Below are 15000 nucleotides of genomic sequence, written 5' to 3'. Positions count from 1 at the left end.
ATAATGGCAGGTTGTTAAGTATACCTTTTTAAGTTATTTGGGTTTAGCCTTGTTTTTTACCTATCGGAAAAGAAAGAAATATGATTTATGTGTCCTCTTTGAGTGTGTATTCATGCATAATACACACACACACACACACACACACACACACACACACACACACACACACACACACACACACATATATATATATATATATATATATATATATATATATATATATATATATATATATATGTATTTATATGTATGTATGTATGTATATATGTATGTACGTTACACATATATCTTTATACATTTTTTCTATATACATATATTCACACACACGCACCTTATATCAACTGCCACGCAGTAGAAAAAAAAAGACATTCTTATATATGTACTCCATATTTAAAGAGAAAGAAAAATCGTAAAAAAAAATACATGACAGACTTCCATAAAAAGACCATGTTTGCCTTAAACTAACGCTTGCTCCCTTTCCGTTTCATGGCTGGGTCCCTCCACACAGCAGAAAGACATGTAAGTACCCTGGTGTCTCCCTGCGTGTGCGTGTAAAGAGATGTGCACGACTCGTGGGTATGTTTGTATGGATGTGTGTTTGGTTGTGTGTTTGTTTGGTTGGTTGTGTGTGTGTGTGTGTGTGTGTGTGTGTGTGTGTGTGTTTGGTTTTGTTTGTGTGTGTGTGTGTGTGTGTGTCTGTGTGGTTGTGTGTGTGTTTGGTTGGGTGTCTGTGTGTTTGTGTGTGTTTGGTTGGGTGTCTGTGTGTTTGTGTGTGTGTCTGGTTGGGTGTGTCTGTGTGGTTGTGTGTGTGTTTGGTTGGGTGTGTCTGTGTGTTTGTGTGTGTGTTTGGTTGGGTGTCTGTGTGTTTGTGTGTGTTTGGTTGGGTGTCTGTGTGTTTGTGTGTGTGTGTGTGTGAGAGAGAGAGAGAGAGAGAGAGAGAGAGAGAGAGAGAGAGAGAGAGAGAGAGAGAGAGAGAGAGAGAGAGAGAGAGAGAGAGAGAGAATGAGTTGTTTTTATATCCATGTTTAATTTTAAGTTATTTTTAGCGCTTAGTTTTCCCCCCGTAGCTGTTATCATGATTTACTCAGCATCATAATCTTTATGATTACTTTTAAACATGAACAATTTGCAGAACTTAAATAAAATGTTTTTTTTTTTTTTTTTTTTTGTTCATTCTGACTGCCTTTTCTCTCTCTTTCCTTTGTTTTGTTATAAGCTGACTGGCTGAGAATCCCCCCTACCCCCTACCCCTCTCTCACCTACCCCCACTGAATGCACCCCCCCCATGCTAATTCACTCCTTCCTTATACGTGACTCTCGACTTTCTAAACTTCGCATTTTCCTTTTGCTTCTTCTTCCTTTATTCTCTCCTTTTTTTGTATCTCCGGCTTTCTTCTCTCGTCTTCTTCCTTGTCTCTTTATCTTTCCGTCAAGTCTTCTCATGAATTCTGCCTTCTCCTCCTTCCTCTTATTTTTCTTCGTCGAACTCTTCATCCTTCACCTCTTCCTCCTCCTCCACCTCCTCCTCCTCCTGCTGTGGCTTCTCTTCCCCTCACTTTTCCTCCATCACCTCCTCCTCTTCTAGCCCTTACTCTTCCTCCTTCTCCTCCTCCTTCTCTTGCTGTTGCTGCTCTTTCTCGCACTCTACCTTCGTCTTCTCCCCCCTCCCCCCTCCGCCCACTCTCTTTCCCTCTCCCGCCCTTCGTTCCACTCCTGCCTGGCCGGCCGTACAACCTTGTCTTTTGTCTGCGATGTTTGTCTTTGTTCCGAGTGTGTGATTGGTTACCTTTCTTCTTGCTCCTTCTTCTTTTTTGTTCTTCGTGTTCTCTTATTCTCTCTTTCTTTAGTTATTTCGGTCCTTTTTTTTCTCTCTTTCTCTATTTTATTTTATTTCTATGTTTCTCCTCTCTCTCTCTCTCTCTCTCTCTCTCTCTCTCTCTCTCTCTCTCTCTCTCTCTCTCTCTCTCTCTCTCTCTCTCTCTCTCTCTTTCTCTTTCTCTCTCTCTCTCTCTCTTTCTCTCTCTCTCTTCCTCCCCCCTCTCTTTCTCTTTCTTTTCACCCCTCCTCCTCTTCCTTCCCTTCCCTTTCCTTTCCTTTCTTCCTTCCTTCCTTCCTTCCTTTCCCTTCCACCTCCCTCCTTCCTCCTTCTCTTTTTCCAGCAAGAGAAAGTCTCCCCCCCCCTCAAGGCGAGCGCCAGACGCCGTGAAAACTTTTTGAGGAGCGCTCGACGGTCAAGTAAAGAGGAAATAAACGGTATAGCGAAGCGCAAGCACCACTCCCCCATTGTGCTGTCAGTCAGCCTGTGTTTGTAAATCGTGGAGCCGTCTTTTGTGTCGGGGGGAAGGAGGGGGGTGGGGGTGGAGGGGTGGTTGAGGTGGGTGAGGGTGAGGGTGGAGGTCGGAGGTTGGAGGGTGAGGGTGAGGGGGAGGTTAGGGGTGGGGGTATTGGTAAGGGGTTATGGGGGGGTACTCTTGCAAATAAGATGGGCGAGAATGCCCTCTAAGCAAAGATGTTGGGGAGTGAAAGGGGTACGGCATGGCATGGCATGGCAGGGCAGACTTGAGAAAAGGTGGGAGGTTATGTTGGGGGAAATGGGTGATTGATTCGGGGACATGAGGTGAATGTGTGATAGAAATGCGTTATGAGGCGCGACATGATTGATGAGTAGTGAGTCAATGGACGGTTGGAATATAAGGAAAGCAGTCAGTCAACTTGCAACGATGATAAATGAAATACTGTCAAATTGCAACGACGGCAAATCAATAGCGGTTGGAGTATAAGGAAAACCGTCAAGTCTCCCCCCTCCCCCCCTCCCTGCCACCATGCACCGACAGCTTATCTCCGTCACACTTGAAGAGCTTGAGAACCTCCAAAGCTTATTTCTTCCCCCTCGAGTCCCAGTGAGAAAGAAGGAGGTCGGGGTTAGTTCACACCTTAATGATATTCCTTTTAGGTTTAATTAAAAAAAAAAGAAAAAGAAAAGGAAAACGGAAAAAAGGGGGAACTTGGAGGCCCATTGGGGTTAGCTTGACGAGTGGAGGGAGGGATGGGGAGGGAGGGAGGGATGGGTGGGAGGGGAGGGAGGGAGGGAGACAGCGGGGGGAGGGTGATTGGGTAATTTTGAGTAAAGGAGAAAGAGATAAAGAAAAAGAAAGAAAGGGAAAGAAAGAGAGAGGGAGAGGGGGAAGGAGAGGGAGAGAGAGAGGGAGAGGGAGAGGGAGAGGGAGAGGAAGAGGAAGAGGAAGAGGAAGAGGAAGAGGAAGAGGAAGAGGAAGAGGGAGAGAGAGAGAGAGAGAGAGAGAGAGAGAGAGAGAGAGAGAGAGAGAGAGAGAGAGAGAGAGAGAGAGAGAGAGAGAGAGAGAGAAGACGAAAAAAGTGTTGACAGAGGTGATATATTTGGTAAACATTACCACTCACACAAAGCAGCTCCTGAGTGTCTCGTCTCCTTGTCTCGCTCGCTCTGGCGGTGTTTGTTTTTGGATGTGGACGACGGCAGAGAGAGGGAGAGGGAGAGGGGGAAGGAGAGGGAGGGAGGGAGGGAGGGAGGGAGGGAGGGAGGGGAAGAGAGACAGACATACAGAGATGGAGGGGAAGAGGGACAGACAGACAGACAGACAGATAGACAGACAGAGAGGAGAGAAAGAGAAAGAGATGGGGGGGTGGGGTCCCGTACTGGAGACCACATTATGCAGGACGCAAGTAACAACCGGTGCTTCCATTACGAGACCATTAAAGGGGTGATGGATACGCCAAGACACTCTTGAGGGTGTTACGTAAGAAGAAGAAGGAGAGGAAAAGAAATGGGTTAGGAAACAGGAGGGAAAGTGGGGGAAAGAAGCAGAGGAAGATTATGGAGGTTGAGACAGAGTGGCGCCTCATTTTTTTTTTCTCCTTCTATCTATTTATCTCTCTATCTCTCTCGGTATGTGTGTTCCAAGTTTGTCGACAAACATGATGAAAATGAACGGAAGTATGTTTGTATATGTATATCTATATATCAATATCTATTTGTCTATATATATATAAACAATGGAGAGAGAGGGGGAGAGAGAATCTGGCACTGTTTAAGTTACCTATCCAGACCCCCCTTCCCGTCTTCACTCTTCCTCATCCGCCTCTCCCCTTTCCCCCCTACCTCCTCCTTCCCCTTCCTTCCCCCCATCCCCCCCTTCCCTTCCCTTCCCTTCACGTGATATATGACCGAGACAAATTTCCGGTCTAGGGGAAGGGGGGGGGGGCTGCGATGAGGGAGGTCCTTCTGGGTGGGTTCAGAGGTGTTAGTGATGAGGGGGATGGGGCACGTGGGAGGGGGAGGGGAAGGGGAAGGGGGAGGCGGTAGCGACAGCCCGGGCGTGGAAAAGTAGACAAACGAGAACGTCTAATTGGTTGTAATTGGGGAGGGGAAGGGGGTAGGGGGTAGGGAAGGGAGGGGAGATAGGTGGGGCTGAAGATGGTGGAGAAGCCTTTTTTTTCCTCGCTTTATTTTTCTCTAACTCTCTCTCTCTTCTCTCTCTCTCTCTCTCTCTCTCTCTCTCTCTCTCTCTCTCTCTCTCTCTCTCTCTCTCTCTCTCTCTCCCCTCCCCTTTCCCCTCCCTCTCTCTACTTCCCTCCCTCCCTCCCCCTTCCCCCTTCCCCCTTCCCCCTTCCCTCCCTGCCTCTCTCCCTCTCTCCCTCTCTCCCCCTTTCCCTAGAAGATAAATTCGGATATTGAAGAAGAATATCGTACATTTCATCAGGTAGACCGAGAGGGTTGGAAGGAAGTAAGGGGGGGTGGGGGGTCCGGAGGTACTACTTGGGGGAGGGGGGATAGGTGAAGCACAGAGGCGAGGTTTTATGGGCGTTGAGAGACCGTTCGAGCTAACGAGAGGGGCGTGGTGAAGTGTTGGGATGTGTATTTGTTCCTGTGTGTGTATTTGGATTTGTCTGTGTTTGGTTGTGTGTGTGGGGGGGAGAGGGGAGGGAGAGAGGGAGAGAGGGAGAGAGGGAGAGAGAGAGAGAGAGAGAGAGAGAGAGAGAGAGAGAGAGAGAGAGAGAGAGAGAGAGAGAGAGAGAGAGAGAGAGAGAGAGAGAGAGAGAGAGAGAGAGAGAGAGAGAGAGAGAGAGAGAGAACGAGAACGAGAACGAGAACGAGAACGAGAACGAGAACGAGAACGAGAAAGAGAAATAAAGAGTGTGGGGTAGTAAAACTCTAGAGTGAATTAGTAAGTGTAGGAAGGAAGAACCAGCAGGAGAAGGAGGGGGAAGGGGAGGGGGAAGGGCAGAGGGAGAGCAGACTCCCAACTGTGAAGAGAATGGGAAAATGATTAATTTCAAGAGAACGATTAAGTGTAGGGTAACAGTTTGTCCCTCGGGAGGGGGGGGGTGGGGTGGAGGAGGCAACAGAATTGACTGCTGTGCTCATTACCTCTCGCGCTCTCTCTCTCCCTCTCCCTTTCCCTCTTCCTCTCTCTCTCTCTCTCTCTCTCTCTCTCCTTCTTTCCTGCCTTCCTTCCTTCCTTCCTTGCCATCACTCCATCACCCCCTTCCACCTGTCTCCCTACATCTCACTTCCTCCTCCTCCTCCTCCTCTCGCTTTCCCCCCTCCCCCGCCCCCTCCCACCCAGAGGAAAAGAAGAAGAAAAAACAAAACAAAAAACAAGAGGCCCAAAGGAGAGGCAATAAATAAGAGGAGCGGGCCACCGGGGCTGTCTCATCTGCCGCACCATCTCCTGTAGATTGCATCGCCAGAACCTGTTTGGCTTCAAAACACGGGCGGAGGGAGACATTTTCGATCGCTGCGTTGGGCGATGGTGGGGGGAGGGGGGGAGGGGAGGGGAGTGGGGGAGGAAGAGAGGAAGGGGAGGGATGGGGGATGGGGAATGTGAATGTGTTCCTAGGAGAGGGTAAGGACACACAACACATAACCAAGAATTAAAAAGAGAGAACTACTGTACGTGTATCCCCCCCTCCCCCCCTACCCCCAAGCTGTGCCCCCGGCCGGCGTGCATGACAGGGAAAGGTTTAGCAACGGTGCAGCGGGAGATAATGAACTCATTACCAAGATCTTCTGTGGACTCGCAATAAATCCCCGCACAGGCATTATAATGATGGACGATCGCGGCTGCCTGGCAACATGGAGAGAGGGAAAGAGAGAGAGAGGGAGAGAGAGAGAGAAAGGGGAAGGGGAAGAGAGAAAGAGGGAGGGAGACAGAAAGAAAGAAAGAAAGAGTGAGTGAGTGTGTGAGTGAGTGCACGTGCCGGTACTCTATGAGATAATAGTTAGCAAAAGTTACTGAATATCGCGTGGAAAGAAGAGACCGTGAAGAGCACTAGTGTCCTAAAATTGGGACACTTCTCTGTTAAAAAGTAATTCTTCACACTAGACATATCAAAGAAAACAAGACATCTCTCTAGTAGACACAATAAGCGGCCACAATGTCGCCAACCGTCCTGGGAAGGAGTTGGCAACGCTGCCGGTGTATCTAGTGCGAGGGCGTACCAGGATCTGGGTCAGCGAGGTCACATGGCGTGCGTGCATGAGGAACCCCCCTTGAGGAAGGGTTGGGTAGGAAAGGGGAGGGAAGGGAGGGGAGGGGAGGGGAGGGGAGGGGAGGGGAGGGGAGGAAGGAGGGAAGGAGAGGAAGGGAAGAAGGGAAGGGAGGAAGGAGGGAAGGGGAAGGGGAAGGGGAAGGGAAGGGAGGGGGAAGGGAAGGAGAGGAGAGGAAAGGAAGGGGAAGGGAAGGGAAGGAAAGGGAAGGGAAGAAGGGGAAGGGAAGGGAAGGGAAGGGAAAAGGAAAGGGAAAGGATTTAACGGAGGGAAGGAGAGAGGGACAAAGGAAGGGTAGGGTAGGGTAGGGTATGGTAGGGTAGGGGGAGGGACGCAACCTTGTCACGTGATCCAGTGTGCCTCATACCTGCTTGACTGCACTGTCATCAAGCCTCACCGTTAGATGCCTTATCATCACACTTTTGGTCACGTCCGTGTTAAGTGATGACACCCACCCCCTCGAAACAAGCGTCTCTCACTTCTAATTTCCTCCTCTCCCCTCTCCTCTTTCATCTCTCTTCTCTCTTCTCTCCCCTCTATCCTCCCTCTCTTTTCCACTCATTTCGTCTCTTCTCTCTCTCTTCTCCTCTCACTTCTTGCTCCGTTCCTACGCTCTCTTCTTCTAATTCTCTGTCCCCCTTCTTTTCCCCACTCTCTTCTCTTCCCCTCTATCTTTCCCCGATCTTTCCGTCCTGTAAACACACACCTATTTCTTTCTCTTTCATGTTCGCGTTTCGTTCCTTTTGGTTTTATATATTCGTCCTTCTTTTGATATTTTTCTCGACGTATTTTCAAAGAGGGGAAGGGGTGGTTGGAAGGAGGAGGAGGAGGAGGGGAAGGGTGGAAGATTGGATGGGGGAGGAGGAGGAGGAAGGTCAAGGTAGGGGGGGGGAGGAGGGGGGAAGAGGGGGGAAGGGGAAGCACTTCGGGTTGTGCTTGTTAATTGGTCTGTCTGACCTTTTTCGTGGGCGTCGGTTGAAAAATGAATGAAGCCAATTTTGTTATCTATAAATTCACACACACAGACACACACACACACATACACACACACGCACATACGCACACACACACACACACACACACACACACACACACACACACACACACACACACACACACACACACACACACACACACACACACACACACACACACACTCACACGAATCTGTGTGTATATGTACACACACACATACAATCGCAATCCATTCCATTTTGATACATCTGCTTAGTTTGTTTTTTTCCTTTTCAACAGATTAGGTTTAATTTTAACAAAGACGTTAAAGCTCTCCTCTAAGTCGTTGAAAACCACCAAACAAAACTGACACGGAGGTAAACAGGGAAAAGAGGGGGGGGGGGGAAGAGTGGAAAGCTCTTGTCTCCCGAGCGCTGGTGATCGGCCAACCCTGTCATCTTGATCAATATCCAATTACCGGCCCATTCAGCTGATCGGCACCGGCGTCGAATCAGCTGTTCCGACAAGAGCCTCGGATCAGCTGTTCTACACTGGCCTCTAAACAGCTGATCGACGCTAGTCTCGAAACAGGTGATTGACGCCGGTGTTAAAATCAGCTGATCAGCGTCGGCCTCAGAGCAGCTGATCGCTGCTAGTCTCGAAACAACTGATCGAAGCCGGTGTTAAAATCAGCTGATCAACGTCTGCCTCAGAACAGCTGATCGACACTAGTTTCGAAACAGCTGATCGAAGCCGGTGTTAAAATCAGCTGATCAACGTCGGCCTCAGAACAGCTGATCGACGTTTTCCTCAGAACAGCTGATCGACAGTGGCCTTAAATCATCTGCCCTAAGCTAGCCTCCAATCCGCTGATCACTGCTACACACCGACCGCCCTCTCTCGGGGTATCTATCGCATCGGCTCTCCCGTTGAGTCTAATCTTAAGACCCAATCACCAACCAGCCAGACATCCCCTTCACCATCACTTCGCTTCCCCCCCTCTCTCTCTCTCTCTCTCTCTCTTTCTCTCTCTCTCTCTCTCTCTCTCTCTCTCTCTCTCTCTCTTTCTCTCTCTCTCTCTCTCTCTCTCTCTCTCTCTCTCTCTCTCTCTCTCTCTCTCTCTCTCTCTCTCTCTCTCTCTCTCTCTGGGAGAAGTGAAGTAAGAAAGACCGGGATAGAGAGGGGAGAAAGATGGGGGGCAGAGGAGAGGAGAAGGAGGAAAGAGTTGAGAAGGAGTAGAAGAGGACGGGGGAGAGGGAAGGAAGAGAGGAGAGAAGGAGGTGTAGGAAGGGCAGGAAGGGAAGGAAGAGGAGGCGTAGGAAGGGCAAAAGGGAGGGGAGAAGGACGGGGAAGAGGGTTAGAAGGAGGCAAGAAAGAGGGTAAAGGAATGAATGAAAAGCGAAGAGGGGAAAAAAAGAGTAAAAAAGGGTCAGGATCCCCGCTCCTCGCCCCCCCCCCCGCCCGTGGTCAGCGCGGGTGAGAGGCAGCGAGTCAAAGAGAGATTTTCAGGACCGTAAAGATTGCATCGTGTTACGAGCAGCGCCTGTTAATCCCGGCGTGGCTTTCTGACCGCTGCTACGCGACCCGGGGATTGTAATGGTCCGTGTTATATACGAGTTGTGTGACGCGGGGAGGGTGATGGGGAGGTGGGGGAGGGAGGGGCTAGGAGGAGAGGAGAGGAAGGGGGGGTTTGATGGAATACGCTTAGGGGGAGAGGGGGGGGAGGGGAGGGAGCTTGCTGTCCGGCTTTGGAAAGTTGTGTAGGCTGTTATGGTAGCTAAATGGAGTTTTTTTTTTTATTTACTTTTTTTCTATTTCGGGGTGGGCTAGATTTTTTGTTTCTCTCTCTATCTGTCTGTTCTGTCTCTCCCCCCCCCCCCTTTCAGTTGCCATAGATTCGTACCCTTTGAAAAAAAAAAATATATATATATAAAGTTGACTTGTACCTCGCTTTTTTTTCTCCCTTTTTTTCTATTCCCCGACGTAAGCGCTACGAATTTATGGTGTACATTGATGTTCCGATTTGTCGCTTTCAAATATCGTTCGGTGGACTGTGCCGATCACAAAAAAAAGGAAAAAAAAAAGAGGGAAAAAGGGGAAATAAAAAAAAAAACTCGTGTGTCGTGTCGGGATTCAGCAGTGTTTCCATCATTTAAAAAAGAAAGAAAAGCTTGGATTGACAGGATGACATGGATGAATAGATACGCAAGCAGACAGACAGACCAACCGACTGACAGATAGACTAACAAACTGACAGATAGACATGCAGACAGACAGAGAGACAGATTGACAGATAGACAGTCAGACAGTGCACAAACAGACATACAATAAGTGAGAAGGGTAAAAAAAAAACAGACACACTAATGGCTTTACAGACAAAGAGAACAACACTGAGACAGCTGATTCCTTCCCCCCCCCCCTTCTCCTCACTTACGCCCCCTTCACGCCACGACTCCAAGAAAACGAGGGTAATAAAGGGACAAACCACGAGAAATATATTGCCTCGACTTCCGTTCCTTCCCCTCACCCCTCTCCCCTCTCCCCTCTCCTTCCCGTCTCTTCCCTCCCTTTAACCTCTTCCTTCCTCCTCCTCCTCCTCCTCTTTCTTATCTCCCCTTTTCATGGGTTCTTCCTCCTTCCTATCTCACCCTCCTCAACCTTCTCCCTCCCCCCTCCCCCCCACATATCCTCCTCCTCCTCCTCTTCCAGCCAGCCTCCCTTCCATCCCGCAGCCCTCTCCCCCTGCCCATGGAAATAACGTCTCCCATTCTGGCCAATCTGATTAATTTAATTGTGTGTTCCTCTCCTCCCTGATCCCTCCCCCTCTCCCCCCCCCTCTCACATCGTCCTCTTTTCATGATGTCGATATCGGCTTTGTATCTCCCTCCCCTCCCCCCTCTCCAACCCACCCTTAGTCCCTTAATCTCTCTCTCTCTCCCTCCCTCCCTCCTTCTCTCCCACTCCCTGCTTCCCTCGCTCCCTCCAACACTAGGGGGAAGAGGAAGGGGGTGAAGCAGAAGGAAAAGGGAGATAAGAGAGAGAGAGAGAGAGAGAGAGAGAGAGAGAGAGAGAGAGAGAGAGAGAGAGAGAGAGAGAGAGAGAGAGAGAGAGTAGGGGGAGGGGAGGGGGCGAGAGACGCACGACTATAAATTTGATCAAAGGCTAGAATTGGATGAGACATGACCAGCCGAACACTACGCACGCCGCCCGCTCTCAGCTTCATCTTGCCCTCGAGTGCCGACTCTTGCCCTTGGTAGGAATGCATGGAGAGGGGGAGGAAGGCAGGCCGAGAGAGAGAGAGAGAGAGAGAGAGAGAGAGAGAGAGAGAGAGAGAGAGAGAGAGAGAGAGAGAGAGAGAGAGAGAGAGAGAGAGAGAGAGAGAGAGAGAGAGACAGACAGACAGAGAGACACAGAGACAGAGAAAGAGAGACCGAGAGAGAGAGAGAGAGACAGAGACAGACAGACACAGAGACAGAGAAAGAGAGACCGAGAGGGAGAGAGAGATACAGACAGACAGAGAGACACAGAGACAGAGAAAGAGAGACCGAGAGAGAGAGAGAGAAGAAAAGCCGAGATTATGTGAGAGGGATCCTTCACGCCATTTGGGTCCAGTCCCCGTCACAGAGAGTCGGAAATGTGGTAGTGTTCCGGACCACTGGCTGGCTGGCGGTGGAGGAAACGGGGGTGGGGGGGGGGGTAAGAAAGGAAAGGGGAAGGAGTAGAAGGAGAGGGAGGGAGGGGAGGGAGGGAGGGAGAGAGAGATAGTGAGGGAGGGAGAAAGGACATGAATTTCTTGAGCAAACAAGGGGCGAGGGGGGAGGGGGGAGGATTAGGGAGTATAAACATGGCATGAAAAGTGAATGAGATGATTTCTCCCACCCTCCCCCCCCCCCCCTACCCCCCCCGCCCCCCCCCCCCTCCCCAACCCCCCACCTCACCCCCCTCCACACAAAGCAAAGCCTGATGAAAGAGAGGAATGAGATAGGAGCACGTCAAAGTAAAGGCAAAGAGGAGAAGAATAGGAGTACAGGATGATTTAGAACGAGAGTGAATGAGTTGTAGAGGGGGACTTAAAAAAATCTGTCAGTCAGTGTAAATGTCTACGTCACCCATCATTATTTAAGGAAACATAAATAAATAGAAACAGACGCCCAAACAAGCCATTAAAGTGAATAAATAGCCCATAGTCTCGCACACTAGTTATCGAGTGGTGACAGAGTAGTAGTTCGAACAACAAACCGAACAGGCGGACATCATTCGAAAAGAAATGGCGGGAAAAAATGACGCGGGGAAATAAATGGCGGTTATAGCCGTTGGTGATTGATTTGGTGTCTTTCTTTACGATGTTGTTATTAATTCTCTTTCCCGTGGGTTTCCGGGAGATAAAATAAGAATGAGGATAACAAGTTAGAGTCAGTTGGAGAAATATATAGATCGTGATAGGTTGAGTGGGGTGGGGTGGGGGGGGGGGGTAGAAGAAAGGGGAGGGAGGATAAAAGGAGAAAAAAAAGAGAGGGAGATAAATCATGGATATATGGATTTACCAAAAACCTATAGAAAAGATAAGAGGGAGAACGAAGTGTGTGTTTAGGGGGGGAAGGGGAAGAAGAATAGCCTACCACCCCCCTCCCCCCCAAAAAAAAAAACTTAGAATAGATAGATAAATAAATCTCTCGATATGCCTTGGGGAGTATAAAAAAAAGGAAAACAAGACCCAAAGCAACCGACCCGACTGACTGGGATTGTCCCGCCCGAAGAATTGGTAGTCGATCCATCATCTGTGGAAGGATACTATCGTCGGGTGTCAGGAAGCGGCCGTATCCTGTGATGCACGGCCTAATGGGGGGTCCTAGGAGGCTTGGGGGGTAGTGGGAGGGGGTAGAGAGGGAGGTTTTATGGGTTAAGGGGGCATGGGGGGGGTCCTTCGAGGGTTGGGGTGTGGCGGGGAGGGTGTAGAGGGGGGAAGGAGGTGTAGGGAGGTGTCCGTGGAAGGTAGTGGGGTAACGGGGAGGGTGTAGAGGGGGAAGGGGGTAGGTATTGTGGGTTGAGGGAGATATGAGGGGAGGGGTGAGAGGGTGAAGGGGTTGGGGAGGAGGCAAGAGAGGTTGGTGGGCCCGTGACTTGGTACAAGCCGCTTTTGTCGACCCGAAATTGGGCTTTTGTGGCTCAATGACATTGGTCGTAACTCTTGTTATGCGTCGGGATGGGGGCGGGGATAGGCGAGTGAGAGAAAGCAAGAGAAAGAGAAAGAAATGGAGAAGGATAGATGTAAGAAAGGATATAGAGATGTCTTTCTTTTGTTGTTATCATATTTTACGTCGTTTTGTTTATTTATTTATCATTATTTTTTATAAGCTCGAAATAAGAGAAATCAAACCAGAGGGAGCTAGAGAATAAAACAGAAACCTGTACCGCCTCTGATAAAACGCACCGAACTTTATGCAAAGCCGGACATTTTGCCGGGCATATGTACCAGGGCAATATCTCGACAGAACTAGAAGTTACGCCATTCAGGTTGTTTTACGTCCTCCTGTTTCTAACTCGGGGGAAAAAAAGAGAAATCATACAGTGGCATTTGTACCTCCGAAACGCAACCTCAAAGAGCCCTTCGCGTAGCACACTTCAGCGGAACGACGCAAGACACACACTCAAGCTGTCACCCGAGGAACAAAACGAGCGGCAAGAAGATCCTCCTCGCCTGTGCAACCAAACAACCCAACAACAACCAACAACAACCGAAAAAGATCCAGCGGAACACAGAGCGACGCGAAAACCCACACACAAACACACACACATCCACATGAAATAAAAAAACAACAACACCGAGCGAGCAAGCGGAGGCAGCCATTTGCACCCGCGGCTAAATGTTGCACGACGACCGCTTGTCCGAGAGCCTCGCCTTGTCGGCCAGGTAATAAATAACCACTAATGACTCGGAGGAGACATTCTGCCACTCATTCTCTCACCTCATATTTCATGCGGATTTGCATATGTGCGCTCGCGTTTAAGGGCCGTTCCGTGGTTGTGGTGTTGGTTTCAGGGTGTCGTTAGGCTTTTGAGAGAGAGAGAGAGAGAGAGAGAGAGAGAGAGAGAGAGAGAGAAAGGGAAAGAAAGAAAAGGTAGCAGGAAGGTTTCTTCAAATGTAAGATGGTAGAGAGAGGGAAGAGAAATAGAGGAGGAGGAGACAGAGCTGGAGAAAGATAAAACAAACAAAGAAAGACACAGAACACGGACGAGAAGAGAGTCATAAATTTCTTCAATATCTGAACACCTGAAGCCTGCCACCTGACTCGAAACTCCCGACTAACAAGAAAAAAAAGGCACAAAGCTCATTGAATTAAGCTCATAATAGCATTCTTACTTTAAATAACGACACGATATCGGCCGGATGAAAACCATACGAGTTTGTCTCATGCTTCTCTCTCTCCCTCTCCCACTTCCACCTCTTTCCTTTCCCCTCTCGTTTTCTCCCTTTCCCCTCCTTCTTCACTCTCCCCACTCCCCCTTCGTCCTGTTTTCCCCACCCCTTTCCCCTTCCTCTTCCTTCCCTTCCTTTTCCTGTCCCCTTCCCTTCTTTTTCCCCCCTTCCCCTCCTTTCCCCCCTCCCCTGCTTTCCCCCCTTCCCCTCCTTTCCCCCCTCCCCCTGCTTTCCCCCCTCCCCCTCCTTTCCCCCCTCCCCCTCCCTCTTCTCAACCGCAACGGCCTGTCCAACACACTCCGGACAGGTTGGCAGGCCTGAACAAACGTCCGTGCCAGCCTGTCTGCCGAGTAGAAAATCACATTATGTCAAGCGAATACGCGCGGAATTGTTAACGGGATTGGATACCTCTGGGTAAGATCGGAATCTGACTAAAAGGATTGGATACTCCTAAAAGGATAGAAGTCTCTCTTGATAGGATTGTAGGATTCTTCATTTCTTTTTTTTTCTTTTTTCTTTTTTTTCCTTTTTCCTTTTAGTTTTCTCTCTATATATTCTCTATCTCTCTCTTTCTCTTTCTCTCTCTCTCTCTCTCTCTTTCTCTTTCTCTTTCTCTCTCTCTCTCTCTTTCTCTTTCTCTCTCTCTCTCTCTCTCTCTCTCTCTCTCTCTCTCTCTCTCTCTCTCTCATCCTCTCTCTCTCTCCTCTTCATCTCTCTCTCTCTCTCTCTCTCTCCCTCTCTCCTCTTTCCCTCTTTTCCTCTTTCTAACTCTCTCTCTCTCTCTCTCTCTCTCTCTCTCTCTCTCTCTCTCTCTCTCTCTCTCTCTCTCTCTCTCTCTCTCTCTCTCTCTCTCTCTCTCTCTCTCTCTCTCTCTTTCTCTCTCGTTCCGGTGCGCATGGAGTGTTTCCTTTGCCTCTCCGGGCTTCGCTCCTGTCTCATTTATTTCCTCGGGAGTTACGGGACTTAACTTTGACCGCTAATAACGTAAAGGAAAGTTGTTGTCTTATTTGCGGCCAGTTCCACAAGTTTATGCGGGCGGTTTTCTCGTCGTTTTTTGGGGAATGTTTCTTTTGTAGTTTTTTTTGTTTTTGTTGTTTTTTGG

At 49.2% G+C, this 15000-nt stretch overlaps 1 protein-coding gene across 1 annotated transcript in view; it reads left to right on the top strand.

Annotated features, from left to right (window-relative positions):
- Nucleotides 1-15000, top strand: part of LOC122266855 (transducin-like enhancer protein 3) — a gene marked incomplete at its 5' end in the record, with an annotated part of 112766 nt that overhangs the window by 67485 nt on the left and 30281 nt on the right. The window contains one exon of the mRNA XM_086544947.1: nt 509-519. Coding sequence (XP_086401073.1) covers nt 509-519 — 11 coding nt within the window. The remainder of the gene's footprint in view (nt 1-508; nt 520-15000) is intronic.

The sequence above is a fragment of the Penaeus japonicus genome, unplaced genomic scaffold, assembly GCF_977035675.1.
Source record: "Penaeus japonicus unplaced genomic scaffold, GWHDUDI00000001_assembly GWHDUDI00000015, whole genome shotgun sequence".
In the NCBI taxonomy this organism is placed as follows: Eukaryota; Metazoa; Arthropoda; class Malacostraca; order Decapoda; family Penaeidae; genus Penaeus; species Penaeus japonicus.
Note: the sequence above shows the minus strand (reverse complement) of the source record. Positions and strands in the feature narration are given on the sequence as shown.